Source organism: Pleurodeles waltl, chromosome 1_1 (genome assembly GCF_031143425.1).
Source record: "Pleurodeles waltl isolate 20211129_DDA chromosome 1_1, aPleWal1.hap1.20221129, whole genome shotgun sequence".
NCBI classification, from domain to species: Eukaryota; Metazoa; Chordata; class Amphibia; order Caudata; family Salamandridae; genus Pleurodeles; species Pleurodeles waltl.
Window position 1 is genome coordinate 606,931,655 of NC_090436.1, and position 26,107 is coordinate 606,957,761.

At 43.2% G+C, this 26,107-nt stretch overlaps 1 protein-coding gene across 1 annotated transcript in view; it reads left to right on the plus strand.

Moving 5' to 3' along the window:
- MAN2A1 (mannosidase alpha class 2A member 1) overlaps positions 1-26,107 on the plus strand; it is a 652,784-nt gene that overhangs the window by 311,847 nt on the left and 314,830 nt on the right. Inside the window, exons 14-15 of the mRNA XM_069226405.1 lie at positions 10,881-11,117; positions 14,668-14,790. Of these exons, the coding sequence (XP_069082506.1) occupies positions 10,881-11,117; positions 14,668-14,790 (360 nt within the window). The remainder of the gene's footprint in view (positions 1-10,880; positions 11,118-14,667; positions 14,791-26,107) is intronic.

The window sequence follows — 26,107 nt, forward strand, 5'->3', positions numbered from 1 at the left end:
TGTGGGGTTCTCCGGTTGAAAGAAGGAGAGGCTGTGCAGAAAAAGACTCTGCTGATGTGGATCGTTCTCTCCATTACATATGTAGTACATATTGACCACACAACAGCCTCTGGAAGGATAGAGAGCTAATTCATCCACTAATGAGGCTGCAACCACTTTGTTGGCATGCGGTGTTCCTGTCCTAGACATTGTTTGACTGCAGCGTGGGTGTCAGTGCACACATTAAAGAAGAATAAGTGCCTGGACCTTTTTGTCTGAGCCCTCTCTACAGGAGGTGCTGTTTTGGTATGTATTCTAAAGTTGATGAATCTGCGGTTAGAAGTATCCATCAAGTTACTTACCTTCACTAATGCATCTTCTGGTGAATACTCTAGCTAACTGCTGATTGCTCACTGCCTTCCCTCCTCTGTGTTCTGTGGAGTGGCCTTCTTTTTGCCATCTAAAAAAGTCCCAAATTAGAGATATGTACCCTAGATTCAGCAATTGTTTTGTTCTCCGCTTCCATGGGCGCAGAAGGAGCCAAGCAAGAAACTGACAAGGGTGGTGGGGGAGGCAGAGGTGGAGAGGGGTTGGGGATTGGCGTGTATATGCGGGGTGGAGCAAAGTCAGTGTTGAGCTTCACGGCACCACCTAGTGGCATGCAGGAGCACTGCTGTAAAAGCTTCTTGATCCAGTCTGGTAACGGTGGGATATTCTAGAGCACCATTGCATGCTCAATAATTACTTTCTTGAGCCCTATTTCTGCATCATAGGACTCTTCATTAGAACCTTAAAAGAGCATCCCTCCTCCTTGACTTCTTTGTTGGTCATTCAGAGTGAAATCTTCTAAAATCTGGTCACCAGAGCAGCAAGGATTGCATATCATCTACTGAAGCTGCTCGTGATACGCCTGGCCCTGTATCCTTCCTGGTCTTCCTTTGCACTTGTAATGTCCTGATCCTTAGATGGACAACACATCTGTGATATGGTATGTAAACAGAGCAGAGTGGATTCTCAGCCTGAGGCTATAGGCTTGAGCTCAGGCTCATGGAATTGGCCAAGCTAACCATCTGGCAGGCTCTCCAAATACGAAAGTCGACAGTCTAAGTCATCATCCTGCTAACCTCAAGTGGCGACTTCACTCAATAGGTGATACAAAACATGTTTTACCATATAGGCACCCCTCAGATAGATCTGTTTGCCACTTCTAGAAATTTGCATTGCCCACTGTTCCGTACCCTCTGTTTACCAAAACAAGGAGCTCTGTTTTTTATCTTTTTATTGACATGGAATTTTCTCCTGCACCATGCATTCTCACCCAATACCCTGATTCCTCGAATGCTGAGAAACTTGTGCCAAGACCGGACACAAGTGATTCTAGTCAACCCAGTCTTGTAGTGAGCATTATGGCATACTGTTTTTCTGCGACTGCCTCTGTGTGCCTCTCTGTGCTTTCTCTTAGGGTTTACATCCTTTCACAGTGGAAGGGGCAGATGCCTCATCTCAATCTCCATAGCCGCCTTCTTCATGCCTGAAGATTGAGCAGAGATATCCTTTGATTTCCTGCTGGGGATGGTGGACATCTTTCTACCAGCGTTTAATGCCTCCTCCAAGTTGGCCTTTGCTGAGTGGTAGAACTTTTTTTTTTCCTGGCGTACCATGGAGTGATTGTTTTGCACTTAGGCCCAACATCCCTGTGTCTCACAGGAGAATCAGTTTTGTTTTCTGGTTGGTGCATTATAGAAACAAATATGGTGATTTTAACGTGAGGCTTCTGTATTTCAAAGCCCCTTTTGCACTTTCCACATGGACTGCACAGAAATATACTATTTCTACAGGTTAAAACCTCTTTCTGTAGTGATCAAAACTGAGCTTGTCTTACAGTAGGAAGCAGTGTCTGCACCACCACCTTTATGCGCCTGAAATTTGCTTTCGATTACAAGAGGTCATTTAAAAAAAAAAAACTACAAATTTTATCAGATGGTCACACTTATTTATAGAGTTGTTTTTTCTCTATTACAGGGAGTGCAGAATTATTAGGCAAGTTGTATTTTTGAGGATTAATTTTATTATTGAACAACAATCATGTTCTCAATGAACCCAAAAAACTCATTAATATCAAAACTGAATATTTTTGGAAGTAGTTTTTAGTTTGTTTTTAGTTTTAGCTATGTTAGGGGGATATCTGTGTGTGCAGATGACTATCACTGTGCATAATTATTAGGCAACTTAACAAAAAAAAATATATACCCATTTCAATTATTTATCATTACCAGTGAAACCAATATAACATCTCAACATTCACAAATATACATTTCTGACATTCAAAAACAAAACAAAAACAAATCAGTGACCAATATAGCCACCTTTCTTTGCAAGGACACTCAAAAGCCTGCCATCCATGGATTCTGTCAGTGTTTTGATCTGTTCACCATCAACATTGCGTGCAGCAGCAACCACAGCCTCCCAGACACTGTTCAGAGAGGTGTACTGTTTTCCCTCCTTGTAAATCTCACATTTGATGATGGACCACAGGTTCTCAATGGGGTTCAGATCAGGTGAACAAGGAGGCCATGTCATTAGATTTCCTTCTTTTATACCCTTTCTTGCCAGCCACGCTGTGGAGTACTTGGACGCGTGTGATGGAGCATTGTCCTGCATGAAAATCATGTTTTTCTTGAAGGATGCAGACTTCTTCCTGTACCACTGCTTGAAGAAGGTGTCTTCCAGGAACTGGCAGTAGGACTGGGAGTTGAGCTTGACTCCATCCTCAACCCGAAAAGGCCCCACAAGCTCATCTTTGATGATACCAGCCCAAACCAGTACTCCACCTCCACCTTGCTGGCGTCTGAGTTGGACTGGAGCTCTCTGCCCTTTACCAATCCAGCCACGGGCCCATCCATCTGGCCCATCAAGACTCACTCTCATTTCATCAGTCCATAAAACCTTAGAAAAATCAGTCTTGAGATATTTCTTGGCCCAGTCTTGACGTTTCAGCTTGTGTGTCTTGTTCAGTGGTGGTCGTCTTTCAGCCTTTCTTACCTTGGCCATGTCTCTGAGTATTGCACACCTTGTGCTTTTGGGCACTCCAGTGATGTTGCAGCTCTGAAATATGGCCAAACTGGTGGCAAGTGGCATTGTGGCAGCTGCACGCTTGACTTTTCTCAGTTCATGGGCAGTTATTTTGCGCCTTGGTTTTTCCACACGCTTCTTGCGACCCTGTTGACTATTTTGAATGAAACGCTTGATTGTTCGATGATCACGCTTCAGAAGCTGCATCCCTCTGCAAGATATCTCACTATTTTTGACTTTTCTGAGCCTGTCAAGTCCTTCTTTTGACCCATTTTGCCAAAGGAAAGGAAGTTGCCTAATAATTATGCACACCTGATATAGGGTGTTGATGTCATTAGACCACACCCCTTCTCATTACAGAGATGCACATCACCTAATATGCTTAATTGGTAGTAGGCTTTCGAGCCTATACAGCTTGGAGTAAGACAACATGCATAAAGAGGATGATGTGGTCAAAATACTCATTTGCCTAATAATTCTGCACTCCCTGTAGAAGGGATTATATGATCATGACCCCATATGTCCTTGCATCACCTAACCTTGTCAGTGACCACCCTGAACCAATGAACGTCATTTCAAAGTTCCTTTGACGAAAAGAGAACATTTTGACTACAAGTGCAAAGGGGACAAGACAGGAGTGAGGTGAATGACAAAATTGTATACCAGAAAGCAAGGCGGTACACCTACTGCTTGGAAATTGATTTATTTTACATATGTTATTGAGTGCTAAACCTTGTAACTCTATGTTTCCAGACTGCCTGGGGGTTGAAGCCTTTCTGTATAATCATGCAACATTCTAGTACTAAAGGTAAAAGATCTAGTTAAAACAAATGTGCTAATTGTTTTTGAAGCAACACGATTTTTCTCAAGAAAAAGGACATTTGTGTGACAGAAATCCTTACATACATGTGACATATTAATGATTTTAGATAAATATGTATCAAAAATGCGAGTGTTTCAAAATGAGACTTCCAACACTAAATTCAAACTCCCATATATTCATTTGTTTCATTTTATTGTATTCACAACTGTCATCATGAACTCTGAATAAGAATGTGAGGGGCCAATAGAGGGAGGTGAGAAGTTGTAACACAAGGGGAAATATTTCAGACATTCCAAGACAATCTTTATAGCTATTCATTCAATCAATCGTTAGATTTGTAGTGCGCTTCTTGTCACCTGTCAGAGTATCCAGGTGCTGGCAGGGTCCAGTTGATTAGAAGAATAGCCAGGTCTTCAGGGTATGTTGGAACTCTGGAAGAGATGGGGAGGTCCGGAGATGAAAGGGTTGCTTGTTCCATGTCTTCGATGCTGGGTAGGAGAAGCAGCAACATCTACATCTGCAATGTCAGATGCAGGAAATGAGGGTTAGAGAAAGGGAAGCAGAGTGGAGATGTCTGGTGGGCTGAAGGAAGTTCAGACGGTGGTTCGAGTAGGTGGGTCCGCAGTTCTGTAGCGCCTTGTATGCGTGGGTTAGGACCTTGAACCTGGCCTCTTTTCCATACAGGGAGCCAGTAGAGTTCCCTGAGGTAGGGGGTGATGTGAGTTCATTTAAGGAAATCCAGGGGAAGTCTGGCTGCGGCATTCTGTATAGTCTGTAGTCTTTAGAGGAGGTGAACTGCTATCCTTGCATATAATCAATCAATCAATCATTTGTTAAGCGCGCTACTCACCTGATAGTGTCTCAAGGCGCTGCGGTGGGGGGGTGATACTGCTCGAATAGCCAGGTCTTGAGATGCTTCCTGAAGGTCAGTAGGCCCTGGGTCAGACTTAGATTGACGGGGAGGGAGTTCCAGGTCTTGGCGGTGAGGTGGGAGAGGAAACTGCCACCGGTTGTGGTACGGTGGATGCGGGGGACGGTTGCGAGGGCGAGGTTGGCGGAGCGGAGCTGACGTGTCTGGATGTGGAAGTTGAGACGCTCGTTGAGGTAGGCAGGGTAGGCATCGTGGAGAGCCTTGTGAGCGTGGATCAAGAGTTTGAAGATAATTTTTTTGTTGACCGGGAGCCAGTGGAGGTCTCTGAGGTGGGCTGAGATGTGTTTGTGGCGAGGGAGGTTAAGGATGAGTCGTTGCTGTATTCCAGTCGGCTGGAGATTAGGACCTGGGTTATGGTGCATCTTGAGCTTTCGAGTAGCCATTTGAATACCTAATGGAGCATGCAGAGGACGAAGAAGCAGGAAGAGGAGTCTGAGTTGACCTGAGTCGTCATGGTTTGCTGTCCAGAATGATGCCTAGGTTCCTAGCATGATCATTGGGCGTAGGAGTAGGTCCGAGTTCTGGAATTCTGGAGGCCACCAGGATGTGTCCCATGGGGAGCTTTTGATGATTAGTACCTCTGCCTTCTGTGTGTCTTCATTCAGTTGTCCTTCATCCAGTTGCTGACGTCTGCAGTTGTGGAAGTTGGTCTTGATACTGGTCGTATCTTCGCAGGGGGGAGAGGATAAGTTGTATGTCGTCGGCATAGGATATGATGTTGAGTATGTGGATTTTGACAATGCAGGCCAGAGGCGTCATATAAGTATTGAAGCTGGTGGTGCTGAATGAAGATCCTTGAGCTACTCCACAGATGATTTCTTTGAGTTTGTTGGTAAAGGGCAGAAGGTGGACTTTTATTTTCTTCCGGTGAAGAAAGAGGCGATCCATCTGAGAGTGGCTCCTTAGGTGCCTATGTCGTGCAGCCTTGTGATGAATGTGTGGTGGGAGACTATATTTTAAGGCTGCTGAAAGGTCTATGAGGATCAAAGCTGCAGTCTTTCCTCAGTTGTGTAGGGCTTGGATGTTATTGATAGCCGTGATGAGGGCTGTCTCTGTGCTGTGGTTGCTCCGGTATCCGGATTATGAGGCATTGAGTAGGAGGTTCCATTTCTCCTGTGAAGAGAGTGGTTGATGGCTTTTTCTAATACTTTGGCCGAGAACTGAGGCAGTGAGATTGGTTGGTAGTTGTTGAGTTTGCTAGGGTCTGCTGATCGTTTCTTGACTTCTGCGTGCTTCCTGTCTTAGTGGAAGGTGGTTGTGGCATTTGAGGTGTTGAACAAGGTGGTGAGTTCATGGCTGATTCTGGCTTTGGCTAGATTGAAGTTGTGATAAGGGCATGGGTCGGTTGGGGTCCCAGAGTGGTCTGAGTTCATGATGGAAGCAGTGTCCTGTGGGGTGAGCTGGCTCAGTTTGGTTAGTCGCATGTCTGTGGTGGTAGCAGGGTTGTGTTGCTTGAAGAAGTTGGTGGCCTTGGGCTGGGGTTTGAGGTTTTTGTAGATGTTGTTGATCTTGTCATGGAAGAAATTTGTGAGGTTATTGCAGAGTTCCTGTGAGGGAGTAATGTTGTTTGTTGGAGCTGAGGGTTTGGGGAAATCTTTGAAAATGTTGAAGAGTTCTTGGTTGTTATGGAGCTTGGTTTGATGCATGAAGCTAAGGCCTTTTTCTTCGATTCTTTCAACTGTCTGTGGTAGAGTTTGAGGGCTGTCTTGAAAGTGTTCTTGTCGATCGTGTCCTTGCTGGTGCGCCATCCCCTTCCCAGTTGTTTACACTGTCATCTAGCCGTTCTGAGGTCTTCATTGTGCCAGCTTGGTGGATCTTCTGTGGGTGTTGTTGCCGATGGGAGTGACGCTGTCATCGCTGTTGGTAATCCAAGTGTTGATGTTTCCTTTCTTGGTTGTGGGAGGAGATGGGGTGGCTGGTGTTAAGGGCATTGATCCATGTGTCCTTTGAGACTTTGCTCTAGCTCCAGTTGGGGTGCTGGTCAGACTTGGGGTGGAAGTCCGTGAGCTGGAGATGTTCAAGTGGACAATGCAGTGGTTAGTCCAGGTGATTTCCGTGGTGTGGCTATACCTGATGCAGTCGCTGGAGGTGAAGATCGGTTCTTATGGTCTGCGGTGTGTGTGGGGTAATGCAATAGTTTAGTGAATCCTATGTTGTCCATGCTGTTGAGGAGGTTGGTAGTGTTGATGTTTTTGTGGTCGTTGAAGTCGCCGGGGAAAATGTAGTTGTTGGAGTCTGTGGTGAGGAGTGGACGTGGTCCTGGAGGACAGTAGGCAGGCATGCCCTGGATGGTGGTTTTGTTGTCTGCTTGGAGTCGGAGGTTGAGATGTTCCATGGCTGGGGTGATGTGGTCATTTGTGGTGGTGCATTGAATGGATTCCTTGTGTAAGATAGCTATCCCTCCACCAAGGTTGTTGATGCGGTCGTAGTGGTTGTTTTTATCCTTCAGGTATTGAGGTGGTGGTGACGGGTGCAAAAGTGGGGTTAAGCCAGATCTTAGTGAGGAAGAGGACGTTGGGTGTGAGGGTGGAGATGAGGTCTCAAATCTCAGTGGTGTGTTTGCATAGTGACCGTGTGTTGAGAAGGGCACTTGCAAGTTGTTATTTTTGGTCTGGTGGAGTCTGCGGTGTGTTCGAGGTGGGGCCGGTCGGTGGGGCCGGTCGGTGGGCCAGTGTGTGTGCTGTGACAGTGGGTGCAGGTGAAAGATCCTGGAATAGAGCGTGGATCGGCACAGTGGCGGTGTTTGTTGCAGCGTCTGGGGTTGAGGGTGTAGAGCTCAGTGATGGTGTATCAGCAGGGGACCTGAGGGCAAGGGGTCGTGGAGCAGGTGCGGACCGAAGCAGATGGACTTGCCTTTGGCATGCCTTTCAAATAGTTAACTGCAGAAAATCTAAGAATGAACCTTGCCACCCAGAGAAAATATTGTGATACAGACATCGTGCTATGTTCAGGAGGATCCAGTGGTTTCTTGATACACCAAAGATAATTGTTATTGTTCTAAACAATGTTTTACTTGACATTTATAAACTTCCTGCTCCAATGTGGTCTGAAAAATCCAGATACTCAAACAATAAACGTTTAGAAGCCACACCCATACATTCAGATGTTTGATACAGATCACCTCCAAGTTGATTAATCTAGTAAATGCTAACATGTTGATGATGCCAGAGCCCTTCACATAAAAGTGAAGTTCCACATCCAATGATTGATATTCGTATTTTGTTAGATTGCTTATACGTGATCTTCATAACCACTTTCATGATCAGAGCAGTAGGAAGGAAATTGTAAGGGTGACAACTCAGCCTACAGTGCTGAAAAAAATTGTCTGTTAATGAGTATGTACCTCTTACTGTCCTAAAATTAAACAGAAAGAAAATTAAATGTTTTCTTTGAGGGAAGATATGTAGTTTTCTTACAATCTCACTGCATTGTGATTCTGAGATGCTGTCTGGATTTCATCAATACTAAATTGAAAATTATAGATGTTTCATGGAGAGGACTTCCCAAAAATGGCTTCATTTCACCACCACCACTACCGCTTGTTGATATAATGTTTATTGGTTGTGTTGTCTCTACAAATGAAGACATCAGCTGAAAATGCATAGCTTAGTACCTTAAAAGCTCTTGTATTGCTGTGTGTAATTGATCTTGATTGATTGTTCCCATAGGATCAGTGAAATTAACATCCCCAGCTAAGGTTAAACAAGATCTTACAATATATTGAAACTATTAATTCATTCTTTTTAAATGTTTTTATGAATATTGGGAATTTCACTACCCTATTCTATTCATTATTTGATGATTCTTTGTATAATAATGTTTTATTTTCTCTACTTGCTTTAATTTCTTTTCTTTTTCTAAATTGTTTTCTCATCTCTGAATTATCATACTTCAGATTGTTCACATGCAACGTTCACAATTTTATATTGAATATTTGCTAATATGTACCTCAGAAATCTAGATATTTAAAACTTGAAGAAGCAACAAATTAATAATTAATTTTGTGAAATGTGTGTTGTAAGCAATGTGGCCTGGAGCTCCAGTGTGATCGTCCCTTTTCTTACTGACATTACTCACTTTCTTTAGCTCTACAGAAAATATTCTAAACAAAGCCTACAAACACTGAATTCAATCTTGCATTAGTCCTCATGGGTGAAATATGAGGTTTTTGAACTGTGCGAACTGACAGTTTCATAATCTAAATGTTTGATTTTATGTTGAATAGTTACTGTTACGGCCGTCATACTTCTTGGATTTTTAAGCCCAACAAATAGCAACAAATTATTAGTGTTGTGAAACATGTGTTGACTTACCTTCTGTTGCGACCATAAATTCCTTAGGATATTTCTGAATTCATTTGAAGTCCACACTTTTAGTGCCACCAGATTGTTGGTTTAAAAAAATGTATTGAATCAAAAAAGCTTTGAACATTAACTTTCAATTAAGGACCTGATAATTAATTAAATCACTACTCCTGTCTCCTTGAAGTCATTTTCAGCAGTGTTAAGGAAGGGGCACACTGATCTTGAGGGCTACTCCTGGGGTTACCTTTCTTCCCTTTGGGCCATCCATCCTTGTTTGCTTTCAAAATATATGGCCCCCTGGATACCAGGTAGTTGTAGTGGTGTTGTATTTGCTACCCTTAGCCAAGTCAGGGTTACTCTGTGGGTTAAGGTTTTATGTATGTGTTACACTGCATACAGAAAGCTACCAGGCCAAACCTTTGTATTTTACGATGTTAGATTTCGGTGACTACTTTTAAAGGCCTTAGAGTTTATCCACCATTTTGAAGCCTACTGCTGTTTTGGGGTCATTATTGTACTCCGACGTCTTATGATTTTTTTTTTTTTTTTTGGGAGTCAATACACAAATGCAAAATAATGATCTTTACCTGGCCTTTTCAGATTGCAATAACCTCAACTGACATGATTAGTTAGATACACGCCCTGCCAGTGGCTGAGCTGTTTACGACTTTTTATTGCGATAAAGTAGTCCTTAGCCACCCATCCTGCCCAAATTCATTTCTCATATTCATTTAAATCATACTATTTCTTTGTTAGCTTTTAGAATCCACAAACTTGGCTAGAACATTCCCTTAACACTTTATATGCGTGTCAACTTTGAAATATTACATCACATTGACAGCATATTCTAAAAATGAATAGTCATTTATTAGACTTATTCTATGGGTGATGCTGGCAAGCAGGTAATTATGTAGGTTGCCTCTTGGATGAAAGTGGAATTTATAGAGCTGCGTTTCAAAGCACATCACCCATGCTGGTTCAGTCATAGTGCACTCCAAAGGTAAGGCAGCTGCAGCTTATGTTTTTTTGGAATCTCTTGATTGTGGGTATTTGTAAGGCAGCCATATGGATGTCTGTGCATACATTTGCGCACACTACTCTTTGTATAGAGAAGCATCTCTCAGGGATCTTTTTGTTTGATTGAAACATCATTTATATTTTTTCTCACCTCCCGGTTTGGTTCACTTCTTTATACTTAAATCAAAGGTGAGAAACCTGTGGTGGAAGCCTTGCTGGTGAGGCAAAAGCTTTACATGTAAAATTCTTCAGAATCTATGAATCATGGCCATATTCGTAGACACCTTTCCATGTGTTCCTAAAATTAGGTTTGTTGAATGCATCAGTATCCTAGAGAAATAATAGAAGTGAAACGTCTGCCTGATGCTGTTGTGTCTCTATCTCTTCAGAAGGAAGCCCATCTCACTGAGAAAATGTGTTTTGAAAATTAGTTGTGTAGTGCCTTTTTTTATATGTCATTTTTTTTTTATGAAAGTCTCCTAAAAACAGTAAGATGGAAAACGTTTTTTATTTTATTTTGGTTTTTGGTGACCATCAGCCACATGGCGGGAATAATAATTTAGAAGTTTGAAATTTGAGAGGGATTCCTAATTTGACAACTAATGTTACAGGTATGTATGTAACTCTTGCTTCTATGGGCAACTTCCAGTTTTTCATATTTAACCATTTGCATGTAAATTGATGATAAGGTGTGAGCATGATTAATTGACTCCACCACCATTCAGTTTTAAAAAGCTTTTCCATGTGTCCTCAGATTTCTTTCACAGCGCACCTGCCAGCTTTTGGGTTATCAGTCTACAAGCTTGTTGAAGGATTGAGTTCAGAAACGATTTTGGCTGATTATGTGCTGCACACTAGTGGGCAGACCGATAACCAAATGAATGCAGCCAAACTGTTTCAGATAAAAGAGATACAAAATGGAGCAGATGAAATAACAATTGAAAACGTATACCTGAAACTTCACTTCTCTGGGCAGTCTGGTCTTTTAGAGGTATGTAGGTTTATCAGCACAACCGTTGTTATCTGCATTTGTGAATTGTGTGTAGTCTGCATAGGTTTATTTAAAAATGTATTTGTTTCTTTTTATGTTTGGGAAAACTACGCTATGCCAGAAAGTATGTGTTATTTCCTCAAATTGCCATTAACAAGAGGATTCGGTGTGCCAAGGTCACATCTTTCCCCGTTTTCAGGAACAGGCAAAGTTGTAAAAAATATTTCTGATGGATACTTTTCACTGCAGATTCTTCACATGTAGACAGGATATAGTTGTTTTCATAGCAGCGCTCCTGCACTGCCAGGTGGCACAGTGTGGCTCCATTTGACTTGTACTGCCCTAGAAATGATAAAGCAGAGCCGCACCAAAATATGTTATTTCTTTCTACCTTCACGAACGTGGATCTGGAGCTCTCCTCCTTTTTTTTCATTGGTTTGAAAAAAATGTCAGACTAACGTTAGAGATCAGTGGAACAATGCCCCCTTCCAAAACTGCTGTGATTCTCATGCACAGATCTTGGTGACACTCCCTCACAATGTGTGCCTCTGGTGTTTGTGGCGTGGCCATGACTCCTAGTTGCATGACCATGAAGCAAAGCTGTATGTTGCTGAATATTGAAATAAGCCATGCGAGTCCTGCTCTAAGTCGAGGGCGCAAACCCATTCCTGCTGTGGAGACTAATCTGCCAACAGGTGCTCTTAGGGATCCAGGTTATCTAGTAATATGACGTCCAAATGAAAGCGGAAACACTAGAAAGCAAAGTGGGACTTTTCCACATCTCACTCCTATCTAGCTAAAGAAAAGTCTGGAGGGTGTGATAATGCTAGTTGATCTCACCCTCGATCCCCAATTGAAGAGACAATCACACAGTTGATCCTAGTGTGCTCCAAGTTCTCTGTTCCTTTGACGAGGCAGCAGGCTGAGGCCTTTATGGAGGTTCTGGTGCATATTTTTTATTTTTGGCAGTTTTCTGGTTCTCTTCTGAATGCTTTAGGGCCCCACTGATTCATCAGATCAGTCCTCGGTGCCATCTGAGCCCCTGGAGCCCATCTTAGGTGCTGTACCAACTCAGTAGCAACTTATATTCTGGCTTCAAGACTTAACTCCTTCTTGACACCAGTCTCTGTTGCCTGTGATTGATCCTTTGTTGACTCCGAGCCAAATCCACCTTGACTCTGACATTGCATGCTGCAGTCTCGTCAGTCCTTTCATGGCTAGGGTCTGGTACAGGAAGAAAACTCTCTGGCATCAGCTTCCAAAGTACTTTACTTTGTCCTTAATGGCGCACAACCTCTCTCGGAGGCAGGATCTAACATTTTCCCCCAGGGCTAATGTCCCTCTCATCTAACAGATGGGTCCTGTAGATCCTCAAGGAGGGCTGTGCTGTGCCATTTCTTTCTGAACCTCTCAGCTCTCCATTCCCTGCCTCCGCACCTTCCAGCCTCATCAGAACACCTCTCAGAGGAGCAACTATTTTTTTTACTGCAAGAGGTGTGAGTCCTATTGTCAAAGGGGGCCTTCGAGAGGGTGCCGCCCTCAGAAATAGGGGCAGGTTGTTACTGTTGTTGGTGTTAAAGGCTTTCCTGCCATCCTTGAACACCACCGCCATGTAGTATTAAAGCAAGCAGGAAGGGTTGGGATCCTTGGCTCTATTCTAGGGGGACCTATGTCTCTCTGCGCCTGGCTGATGCCGTCTAGTATATCACAAATTGCAGCTACATCCGGAGGTGGCACAGAGTGTCTTCCAGCAATGGAGAAAAACCTGGCTCAATCTTTCACCAACTGCTGAGAACTACAATGTCAGCAATTATGCGCACTGTAGTTTCTAACAAGGTGCTCTCTGAAACATTTGACCTAGAGTGGAACACAAGACTCCTGTATGCCTTCCCGCCACCAACTCTTTTGCCCAGACTTCTAAAAAAGATCAAGAGCTACTGGGCCCAAGTAATCCTAGTAGCTCTATACTGGGCGAGGTGAGTGTGACACTTGGAACTCCTGTGCATGTGGATCTATCCTCCAGTCAAGCTTCTGCTTCAGGGGAATCTTTTGTCGCAGTTGTAGGGTTGGATCCTGCACCCATTCCTGCGCAATCTACACGTCCGTGCATGGAGATTGAGTGGCAGAATTTGACAGATATCTTGCTGTTTGTTTTGTCTTTTGCCCAGCAAGCACTTGGAGTGGGCATAGTTAAAGGTTATTTGTCGCCCTTTCTGCCTTTTTGTGTTTACTAGACCAACTGTCATTGTTCAGAGCACCTTTTGTGATGCAATTTCTCAATTATTTGATTCACATGTTACCTCCAAAATCCGTATGATGCCACAGTGGGACCTTAATATGGTGCTTACTTTCCTCGTGTGTACCCATTTTGAGCCACTGTGCAGCTGTTCTCTGTATCTCCTGATCGTTAAGACATTATTTCTCGTTGTGATAACCTCTGTTTGTCTCTGAGTGAGTGTCATGCTTTATCAGTCCAGCCACCCCAGACCACCTTGTTTCTGGATCAACCGGTCTTGAGAACTAAGAGCGGCCTTTCTGCTGCCTCCCTTTCACGTCAAAAAGTCCATCACTTGTCTAATGTTCTTTGCCCCATCATATCCCTAGAAAGATGAAGAAAGGCCCCTGCATTTGTATCCCAAAAGAGCGCTCAGCTTTTACTTTGATTGTACAAAAGGTGGATGATCAGCTCCTTGTAGGGGTCCTAAAGGCAAAAAATAGCAAAGCATTGCAGAAAAGAACTTTGTTCAGTTGAATAGTCCACTGCATTAATATCTGCTATGCAGTGGCCAAGAAGCAGCTTCCAGACATGCTGAAGGCCTGTCCTCCTGCATTCATTCTTTCTCAACCTGACGTTGAAGTATCAGAATTTATCTCCCGTAGAGAACACATACTGAATAGGCCAGCTACATCAGGAACATTTTTAGAACCGAATACTTGAAAGGGGGTGCAGTACTGCTAGAGAAGACTCCTCCCTATACTTTAATCACCCCCACCCGCCAACTTCCTTAATCAAGAGAATCTGCTCTGAAATCCCCGTTAGTGTGCAAGGTGGGGCTGGACTATTATCTTCCATAGGTTTAATCTGCCATGCTATTTTCCATTAGTACTCTGTCATGTTAATTCATGTATCAATAAGTATACTTCATCTTACATACAAAATTTGTGGATGAACATTACAGCGCATCACATAATACAACAACGATTACTGGTGCCAGTATTTGATATTTATCCGCCTGTGCACCTTGCAGCACGCTTCCGTTTTTGTAGTGTTCAATGTTGATTATTGTACCCTCTGGGTGAAAGTGTTAGCAGGGTTACAAGCCTAAGAGAATAATATGCCCGCACTACGTGTAGACTGAAACTATGCATCCACACAGTCTGGTATCCAGATAATGGTTCCTATCTTAACCCTTCTAATAATTACCAAAGTCATACCAAATAATTTTTAGATTGTCTGCATGACATTTATTTAAATGGGTTTAAATTACTCTTGCAGTGCATGAATGCAGTAAATGTATTCTAAAGTCTAAAAATGACTCTCTATCCTTAGAAAATGAAGACCAAGGAAGATGACAAAATCCATCAAGTTAAAATAGGATTCACATGGTATGGAACTACCAACAGCAAAGATAAAAGTGGTGCATATCTCTTCCTGCCTGATGGTGAAGCAAAGGTAAGCTGTGCATTTGCTCAGTTACAGGTTTCTGATGTGTGCAGTATGGCTCATCCTTCTTTTTAAGAAAGACATGTTATACAGTAAAAACAGATTGGATTTCACAGTATTTTGTGAGTAACTAATATTGATCAAACAACACGTATTATCATGGTACCTAATTGGACGTATCGATTAGCACTTTCAGTAATACTGTACTCGGATTGAGAGTGTAGCATGGTGGCACTGAGTGTACGGTGGGAGTTCTATGCCTCAAGCCATAAGGTCACAGGTATGTAATAACAAATCGAATTACGGACATAAAACACAGCAGTAAATTATGCTAATTTATTTTTATGAACATCAAGTGATACATACCACTAATACCAGTAGATCTAGATGTGTGCATTCTGCATTAGGTTTTATTTATGAAGCACATAAATCGACAAAATCCAAATACATCAGTTTTCATTGTAATTATATTTGTAGGACATAACTGGTAGCTTCACAAATGTTTACTTGAATACGTGTGTTTGCTTCAGTCATAAAGTGTACATATCCACCCCATATGCTTATCATAGATATTGGATAATTTAAAGGCTTGACAATCAATCCATATGCTTTCAGCATAGCTATTTGTGAAAGTTTCAATTTCAGTGTATGGTTCTCATTAAACCCATTTAATTGTGTTAAACTGATTCAAGTTAAGTGCAGGCATAGCTAGAATATCACATTAAAGAATTGGTAACAAAGTGCAGCAAGTCTTCTCCGGCATTATTGATTCTTTTATATGGCCTTCATTTGTAATATGTCACATTCTGTTTTTTTTGGTCAGATACTACACTGCCTTATAGTGTTTCATCCTAAGAGAAAGGGTTTTTTAAGGTGAAATGGCAATCATTTGATGACACACTATTTTGGTCACAAGATTTAATTTGAAGATGTAATTCCCCCACAGTAATATCATTGATGGTAAATCTATTGGCATTTGTAAAGTCACCTTTTGGCCCATCATCTCCTGTCAGTAAAAACGTTTAAGCTTCAGATTCCATTGTTTTCTCTGTTCGACTGATAATGACCATGAGTTTTTTTTTATTGTAGTACATACCATTTTTGTTTTTAACTTTCGGGTACTAATGTTTTCTACAGTATGTTTGTGGCTGGTAGTGGGGGCATGAAGATACCAAATGCAACCTAACTTTACAAATGCAGAGCACCACTGCTAGTGATAAATGTACTGTAGTACAGACCTTTTTTATTTTTAAGATTCAATTACTAATCTTTTTTACAGTATGTTTCTGGCTGATAGAGGGGGCATGAAGATATGCCACTCCACTCTATGCCCCTCCACTTTATGCCCTTCCACTTTTCTCAACTCTGCTCCTTCCACAACACTACACACCAGTCCACTATACTCCACTCTACTCTATTCCTATTCCTATCTATGCCACTCTGTCATTTCAAAACACTCCACTCCATGACACTCAACTTCACTCCACACTACTCCCCTCTGTGCCCCTACCTTTACTCACGCTGAACAGCAGCCACGTTGGTCTACATGTCTAAAATATATTAGCAATGCTAAGAGCTCTTGCATAGGTGAGACATATTGGCTTTACCAGTTCTTGTTTTTGCTTATGCTCAAAGTACCGACTCCCCTAAGAGCGTCTTTGCATGCATGCCCCAGGGCCCATTTGGCACCTGTACAGGTGGGAAAAGTAGTTATACAGGAGGCGTGTTGCTTTTTGAGGCTGGACACACCTCTACGGTGACCAGCCTGAAGTGAACACAGCCTTAGACATTCCACCATCTGCATGTGATGAAATTAGGAATTCTGGGACAGGGTGATGCCCACTCCCTAAAGGAATCATCTAGGGGGTGTACTGACTCCAAAGGGTAAGTAGGGCATTGGCTACTCCCCTTCACTCCCTCTAATGCCTCCTAAATTGAGTATTTAGGCGACCCCCCCCAATACTGGGTAAACCGATCTTTGCTGGTCACAAAAGGAGTGGACAAGAAACCTGCTGAACCTGAGAACCGAGGAGCATGTTGTAATTGGCACCAACCTTGCTAGCCTGCCTCCTGCACTCGACCCTCAAGAAGCGACTGACCTGTCCTGTCTCTGCTGCTGCCAAGAAACTGATAGAGCTGCCAGTGCTTTGCAAATCACCAAGAACTCCCTTGAAGCAGAGGAGCTGCTTCCCTGCATCTGCAGGCAACCCAAGAAAGACCTGTGAGGTCCGGAATTGTTAAGAACCTGACGCTGAACGACACCTCTTCCCCCGAGCCACCTAGCCCGAGGTGAAGTCGGCCAGCGGTGTCAGCGTGGTTCTTAGGCCCTCCAGAGACAAAGGCTACCTTGAGTTCACCCACTGTGGACTTCGGATGTTGTCTACAGCTTGTCTGTGCAGACTTTCCTTCTCTCCCATAGGGTATCATTCCAGCTACAAAAAAATGCACTAGCTGTCATCTTTTGCAATCTCTAAAAATATGTATCTCAAGAAGTACTCACCTGATCCTGGTGATGGTATGTAAATTAATTTAAAAGTATGTGTTATTTTTATAAATTAGTGTCGGATTTCTTTATTGAGAGTATCTCACTGCCTATGTGTGTGCCTTACATGCTTAGCACTACACTCCTTGTATGCTTAACTGCCCACCCACACTATCACAAAAGAGAGCATTTGGGTTGCCATGTGTGCCTTTATGATACCTTTGGGCTTTGCCTGGACTCTTTGCACAGCGTAACTCTTTTTAGTCCACTATATAAAGAGCCAGCTTCTTACAAAAAAGGATGACAAAGCTCTAGTGAATAGCACCTTATATTTATTCTCAGCATAAGGTAACTGTCAAAACATTGAAGGTACTACTAGGGTGCATATTGTTGTGTACCATTCTAGTTCGTCATTGTTACATAAAAATGATCCCTATAAAAGAGAAGCTGCATACTCACTGGTACAAGGAAAGAGGAGATTGAGATAAGGCAATATTGGTGACAAAATTGATGAAAGACTTACTAGGTGGCTGAAGAGAGACAGTCTGCTTAAAGGACAGTCATTGGCTCGCTCAGAACCTCAGCTGATTCTAACAACATATGCATATGAGTGGCAGGCAGGTCAGTGAAAAGTGGTCTTTGTTGGAGTCCAAACTTCATACGAACCTTTGGGGGCTCATGGCAGTGAGATTGGCCCTTAAAGCTTTTCTTCAAGTGAAAGACGTGGCAGTGTTGCTTCAAACATACAACACCACAACAATATTCTACATCCCCAAACTAGGCAGAATAAGATTTCTCCTGTTGTCTCGCAATGACAGGCTTGTTTCTGGCCATAGAGAACAAAGTGGATCTCTCTGTGTAGCATGTGTTGGAACATCACAAAGGGCAAATGGGGCAAGGAATGGGGAGAATTATACAGTCTAGTGCACCACCTCCCAAGATGTGTATACCTAATGCCACAACTGTTGGTGTTAATATGGAAAGACTGTGCACAGGTATTCCCTTCACTATTGAACGATAGCTGTTCCTCCAACTAAGTAATTTCTCTCTTGGATACAGCAGTCAGTTTGACCTACCCACGCTCCATGTTCCCCGGTCCATGTTATCCCCAAGGGGCCTGTTCCTGAATATAAGAGTCTGTCTTCATATCAACAAGCAAAATCCTACCAGGATGTTTAGTTTTCATCTTTCTGTTTGATAAAGTGTATTCTTACTCTCTTAGTGAGGATTAAGAATGATATGTTAGGTCCTGATGAATCGCCACTAGATCCCTGTGACTATATAGGTGAGATATATGTGCCCATTGGTTCTGTAGTGTAGGGAATACTTGCACGCAGCCTTTACATACATACACCAACAGTTGAGGTGTTAGATGTACACATCTTCACTTTATAGGGAACCAGACCATCACAATCTGTTGTTTTCTCTTTTCCTGTTTTTAATCTTGACACCAGTATCAGGTTGTAGTAAAGATTGCCTGTTTGACACCCATTGTCAATTTTAGCACACTTGTTGCAGTTCCTCGCACACCCATTCATCACCGGCATTTGCTTCAAAAAGACCTCCTGCAAAGAGCCCTCTAAAAGGGCCCATCAGGCATTGCAGTGCCAGCCTGAGGAGGAGCATGACCCTATGATGAAGAATGTCACATAATGGTGAGTGTAGGAAAGTACCATCTTGCCTGGCATGTTACCCCATATTTCACTGTATATATGTTGTTTTAGTTGTATGTGTCACTGGGACCCTGTCAGCCAGAGCCCCAGTGCTCATAAGTGTGCCCTGTATGTGTTACCTGTGTTATGACTAACTGTCTCACTGAGGCTCTGCTATCCAGAACCTCAGTGGTTATGCTCTCTCATTTCTTTCCAAATTGTCACTAACAGGCTAGTGACCAATTTCACCAATTTACATTGGCATACTGGAACACCCTTATAATTCCCTAGTATATGGTACTGAGGTACCCAGGGTATTGGGGTTCCAGGAGATCCCTATGGGCTGCAGCATTTCTTGTGCCACCCATAGGGAGATCTGACAATTCTTACACAGGCCTGCCAGTGCAGCCTGAGTGAAATAACGTCCACGTTATTTCACAGCCATTTACCACTGCACTTAAGTAACTTATAAGTCACCTATATGTCTAACCTTTACCTGGTAAAGGTTGGGTGCTAAGTTACTTAGTGTGTGGGCACCCTGGCACTAGCCAAGGTGCTCCCACATTGTTCAGGGCAAATTCCCCGGACTTTGTGAGTGCGGGGACACCATTACACGCGTGCACTATACATATGTCACGACATATGTATAGCGTCACAATGGTAACTCCGAACATGGCCATGTAACATGTCTAAGATCATGGAATTGTCACCCCAATGCCATTCTGGCATTGGGGAGACAATTCCATGATCCCCTGAGTCTCTAGCTCAGACCCGGGTACTGCCAAACTACCTTTCCCGGGGGTTCACTGCAGTTGCTGCTGCTACCAACCCCTCAGACAGGTTTCTGCCCTCCTGGGGTCCAGCCAGGCTTGGCCCAGGAAGGCAGAACAAAGGACTTCCTCAGAGAGAGGGTGTTACACCCTCTCCCTTTGGAAAAAGGTGTTCAGGCAGGGGAGGAGTAGCCTCCCCCAGCCTCTGGAAATGCTTTGATGGGCACAGATGGTGCCCATCTCTGCATAAGCCAGTCTGCACCGGTTCAGGGATCCCTCAGCCCTGCTCTGGCGCGAAACTGGACAAAGGAAAGGAAAGGGGAGTGACCACTCCCCTGACCTGCACCTCCCCTGGGAGGTGCCCAGAGCTCCTCCAGTGTGCTCCAGACCACTGCCATCTTGGAAACAGAGGTGCTGCTGGCACACTGGACTGCTCCTTCTGATATGCTCCTTCAGGTGTTGCTAGCCTATCCTCTCTCCTAGGTAGCCAAACCTCCTTTTCTGGCTATTTAGGGTCTCTGCTTTGGGGAATTCCTAAGATAACGAATGCAAGAGCTCCTCAGAGTTCCTCTGCATCTCTCTCTTCACCTTCTGCCAAGGAATCGACTGCTGACCGCGCTGGAAGCCTGCAAAACTGCAACAGAGTAGCAAAGACGACTACTGCGACCTTGTAATGCTGATCCTGCCGCCTTCTCAACTGTTTTCCTGGTGGTGCATGCTGTGGGGGTAGTCTGCCTCATCTCTGCACTAGAAGCTCCGAAGAAATCTCCCGTGGGTCGACGGAATCTTCCCCCTGCAACCGCAGGCACCAAAGAACTGCATCACCGGTCCTCTGGGTCTCCTCTCAGCACGACGAGCGAGGTCCCTTGAACTCAGCAACTCTGTCCAAGTGACTCCCACAGTCCAGTGACACTTCATTCCAAGTTTGGTGGAGGTAAGTCCTTGCCTCCCCACGCTAGACTGCATTGCTGGGAATCGTGTGTTTTGCAGCTACTCAGGCTCCTGTGCACTTTTCCAGGATTTCCTTTGTGCACAGCCAAGCCTGGGTCCCCGGCACTCTAACCTGCAGTGCACAACCTCCTGAGTTGCCCTCCGGCGTCGTGGGACTCTCATTTGTGACTTCAGGTGAGCTCCGGTTCACTCCACTTTGTAGTGCCTGTTCCGGCACTTCTGCAGGTGCTGCTTGCTTCTGAGTGGGCTTCTTGTCTTGCTGGACGCCCCCTCTGTCTCCTCACGCAATTGGCGACATCCTGGTCCCTCCTGGGCCACAGCAGCATCCAAAAACCCTAACCGCGACCTTTGCAGCTAGCAAGGCTTGTTGGCGGTCTTTCTGCACGAAAACACCTCTGCACGACTCTTCACGACGTGAGACATCCATCCTCCAAAGGGGAAGTTTCTAGCCCTTGTCGTTCTTGCAGAATCCTCAGCTTCTACCATCTGGTGGCAGCTTCTTTGCACCCACAGCTGGCATTTCCTGGGCATCTGCCCACTCCCGACTTGATCGTGACTTTTGGACTTGGTCCCCTTGTTCCACAGGTACCCTCGTCTGGAAATCCATTGTTGTTGCATTGCTGGTGTTGGTCTTTCCTGCAGAATTCCCCTATCACGACTTCTGTGCTCTTTGGGAAACTTAGGTGCACTTTGCACCCACTTTTCAGGGTCTTGGGGTGGGCTATTTTTCTAACCCTCACTGTTTTCTTACAGTCCCAGCGACCCTCTACAAGGTCACATAGGTTTGGGGTCCATTCGTGGTTCGCATTCCACTTCTAGAGTATATGGTTTGTGTTGCCCCTATCCCTATGTGCCCCCATTGCATTCTATTGTGACTATACATTGTTTGCACTGTTTTCTATTGCTATTACTGCATATTTTGGTATTGTGTACATATATCTTGTGTATATTTGCTATCCTCATACTGAGGGTACTCACTGAGATGCTTTGGCATATTGTCATAAAAATAAAGTTCCTTTATTTTTAGTTTATCTGTGTATTGTGTTTTCTTATGATATTGTGCATGTGACACTAGTGGTACTGTAGGAGCTTCACTCGTTTCCTAGTTCAGCCTAAGCTGCTCTGCTAAGCTACCTTTTCTATCAGCCTAAGCTGCTAGACACCCCTCTACACTAATAAGGGATACCTGGGCCTGGTGCAAGGTGTAAGTACCCCTTGGTACTCACTACAAGCCAGTCCAGCCTCCTACAGTGAGTGAGGGCCATTGTTCCTAAAAAGCTGGTGCTTGTGAGGACCAAAGATTCTCACCATAATCGGTAGAGAGAAGGCTTAAATTTTGCAACAGTGCACCTTTGTTGGTAGATGAGCATGTACTGGAACTCCAGAATGTTTGTGTGGATGCTTTAAGCTGTCAAATTCTTGGCAGTCTTATTAATGATAGCTAGTACTCAGGAGTTTAACCTCCTTTTCAGTCAAAGGAGAGCGCATTCATGATCTCCTGGGAGGGAAATTAATTTATGCTTTCCCTCCAATTCTGCTGGCTCCCAAAATGTTTTGTAAGGCGAAAATGAAATCATGCACAGTAATTCTGATTTGCGCAGCGTGGTCTAAGCAACAGTGTTTTGTGGAGCTCTGGAACATGTCTAAGCTCTAGTGCAGTTCAAGCTGGATCCTCTTTTGCGAATTCGTCAGGAGGCCAAGAGACATCATCATGTCCCACACTCCCTACACAGACCTGCTGTGCTTCTCAATACTTCGAATTTAAAAGTTTGGATATTCCTGATTGTCTTCAAATACTGCAGGCTGCAAGAGCACAACCAACTCGTACCTCATATAATATAAAGTAGAAAATATTCTTACTTTGAACTCAATTAAAAAATTAGGATTCATTGAAAATGTCTTCTCATCATTTTCTAACATCTCATTTACACCTAGCACGTGATGGTTTGATTAACCCTTCCATTGATGTTCATTTAGCTGCAGTCTCACTTTTTCTTAGGAACAGCTACTTGACCATTCTTTGAAAGAACAATCAAGGAGTTTATGAGGGGTTTGGTTTGATCATTTTCCACAGTGGCAAACATTTCTTCAGTTTGGGAGCCGAACACAGTTCTAACTGCATTGATGAAACAGCTTTTTGAACCTATCCAAAAGTCCTCAAACCAACATTTTCCTTGCAAAACAGCTTTCCTTTTGAATATAGTCTCTGATAAAATGGTGCATTTGTCTTTCCATGTAAATAAATGCATTGTTTTGCAGACTTCTTTTCCCCAAATCCTTTGGGGCAATCAGAGGCTCTCGCAATAACTTATGCTGAAGCTCAGGAGGTATTGAAATTAATTGTTCCCAATAAAGCTCCAGGCCCAGATTGCATCCCTCTAGGACCTTTTTGCCTGTGAACCAGACATCTGGGCTACCTACTTAAATTTATTATCTATGGCATTTATGAGGTGGGGTTCTAATACCTGAATCCTGGCACAAAGCAGAGATTGTCCCGATATACAAGAAAGGTTGGCGGGACGATCCCGTGAACTGTAGGCTTATTAGCATATTACATGGGCTCCAGAAGATCTTTTGCCGAGAGGTCTTGGGGAAACTAACAGACTGGGCCCAGCAATAGAATATCCACAGATTTTCAAGCAGGTTTTTCTCAAAAGAAAGCACCCTTGAGCAAATGGCTACAAGAATACCGCAGCACTCGTAGACAGTCCACAATATGTTGTCAACTAAGATGAGTCCATAGAAAACCTGAAAGGTTAGATCCTCTTATTGATGTTTGAAAGCATTGGTCTTGCAAGCGTGTAAATGTAGAAACATCCATGGCCACAGCCAACACATTTCGTCACCAGCGTGAATTTTTCAAGGCTGTGAAGTATGCGAAATACAGACAATTACATAGTGAAATATCCTTTGATGAAAATAACAGGAAAGCAACAGGCCTGCAGTCCATAACATATAATTGGCTGATATACTGGACCCATGCATTGCTGAAAAGAGTACCCACGGTGACATGCCAAGAAGAGAAAACGTGAATCAGCCCAAAGAGGAAACATAATCCACCTATCTGAAAAAAAGGAGTGAAAAAAGATAAAATTAAAATCAATAGGGATGCCACCACCTTAAAAAAAAAACCTGTGCCGGTAAGTGAAAGATAAAAACCAAAAGCTGTGTCAAGTTGATAATGACCTAATGCATAACAAATTATATCTGAAGATAGGCTACTCAAGAAGTGATGCATCGAAGTGTAGTACTGTAAAAAAACAAGTCAAGCCTCTAAATTGTCATAGAGAAGTAAGCTCCAATAAATACCACATAATAAGAATAGCTAGATTTGGCAAATAATTACATGAAATCATCAGGAGTCTCTGTAGCTCGTCTCCCAAACGCAACAGTGATAGTAAAGGCAGTTGATGTCAATAAGGGTTGAACACGTATTATGAAACCCAGTCACAAAACACAGTATCTGAAATGAGATTATAGACAGCACTCGAAAAAAAGTATATGGTAGTCTAAAACAAACAGACAAATGGATGTAATACAACAACATAATACCCACCCTACATGTATTTGGGTTTGAGCGAGCACAGTAACATCTAATGGCAAGTAATTACAGCAGTTACCCTCACTCCAATGTCCATTGCAACCCATGATACCATAATAAGTCATGTGCCTGAAAAGACAAAACCGGACCATAATAGGTGCGTATAGACCAGAAGTCATGTCTCTAAAAAGGTCACGAACAACCAACCAAAAAGTCACACTAGTGACGAAACACATGTTGGCTGTGGATGTTTCTACATTTGTACGGTTGCAAGACCAATGCTTTCAAACATCATTAAAAGGCTCTAACCTTTGAAGTTTTCTATGGACTCATCTTGGTTGACAATATATTGTGGCCTGTCTGTGAGTGCTGCGGTATTTATGTAGCCATTTTTATGTACAGTGTTACCTTCCAGGTTGCACTAATATGCCTATGGGTAGTTGGGCAATATCTACCTTTGAGCACCACGTTATATACGTTAATGGTTGATTGTTCTTACTTACTTTTGTCATTTACATTTAGATACATGAAGGATGTGCGCCCACTGATAACGCTACTACCAGTCTATGCTCAATTTACACAACCAAATATTTAGGTTTAACCTGATTCACTAGAAAACAGTTTTGTTATGGAAAGGCCACCTCTATGTCATTTTTGTTGACCGTAAGTCAACTTCGATTCAGTACCTGGGTGTAAGTTGTGGAAAGTATTAGGGAGTACTAACAAAGATCTTAGATGTAATAATTCTAATTTTTAAGAATAGTCAAGCTCAAGTGAGGTTTGGGAGGAATGGGCGACAAACAGCTATCTTTAGAATCAAGAGGGTAGTGCAGCAGAACTGCGTTTTAGCTCTGACTCTTTTTTCCCTTTTCATTAATGACCTTGCAGAAACCCTAAACATCCCAAACAACAATGCCCCTAGGATTGGTGCTATGGAATTCCCAATGCTGCTTTCGCGGACAACACCCTCCTTATTTCAAAACCTTCGTCAACCTCTGAAAGCATTTATTAGACATTAAGAGATATCTTACGTTTTGCTTGAAACTTGGAGACTTTTTGAAAGTCAGATTAATTATGTGTTAGTTTTTGTCATGTTAAAATTTGGCTAAATGGATTGTAGCCTGCATTATTCTTGCTGTGAAATTTTGGGCAGGCCAAGTATGTGCTCACTCTATAAAGGAAAGGCTGCTAGTGGCTTGATTTCCCGAAACAAGTCTTAAGGACATTGGCATCTCCTCACCAGCCATTGCTGTATCCATATGTAGATGAAAACTGAAGCAGCAGTGGGATGATCACTTCTGTGCAATTTGTTTGCTTAAATGAGCCTTATTTCCACCTTAAGATGACGAGCGAAATTTGTCCTGGAACTAGTCAACCAGCAATTATGTTAATACTGGATGAAAGCCATGTCTTTAACATCTGTTTTGAAAGTGTTCTTAGAGCTGTCCTGTCGACGATTCGGGGCAAGTTTATTCTACTCAGAAGGACCAAGGGAGGAGAAAGCCAGTCCTAGCCTGACAGATTCCAAGGCCCTATTTGAGGACCTCAGGTTCCTAGCAGGGCAGTAGAACTGGATTTTGCTGGACAAGTTGCTTGGGCTGATGTGTTGGTGAGCACAAAAAGTTAGCACTAGGGCCTTCAATAGGATTTGATTCCTAACAGGCAGTCAGTGCGAAGTTTTGAGGTGCTTAGTGACCCTGGTTCTCCAACCAAGATTAAACAAGATTAAACAAAAGTCGTGCTGCAGCATTCTGGACCACCTGAAGGCTTTGGATGACATTGTCTGGCATTCCAAGATATATAGTGTTTGCGTACCTTAACCAAGAGGTAATAAGGGCCTGCCTAGCAGTTTTTTCTTGTTGGAAAAGACAAAAAGAACAGAAACGTTTTCAGCGCTCAGAGGAGCACGAAACACTTTACAGCCACAGAT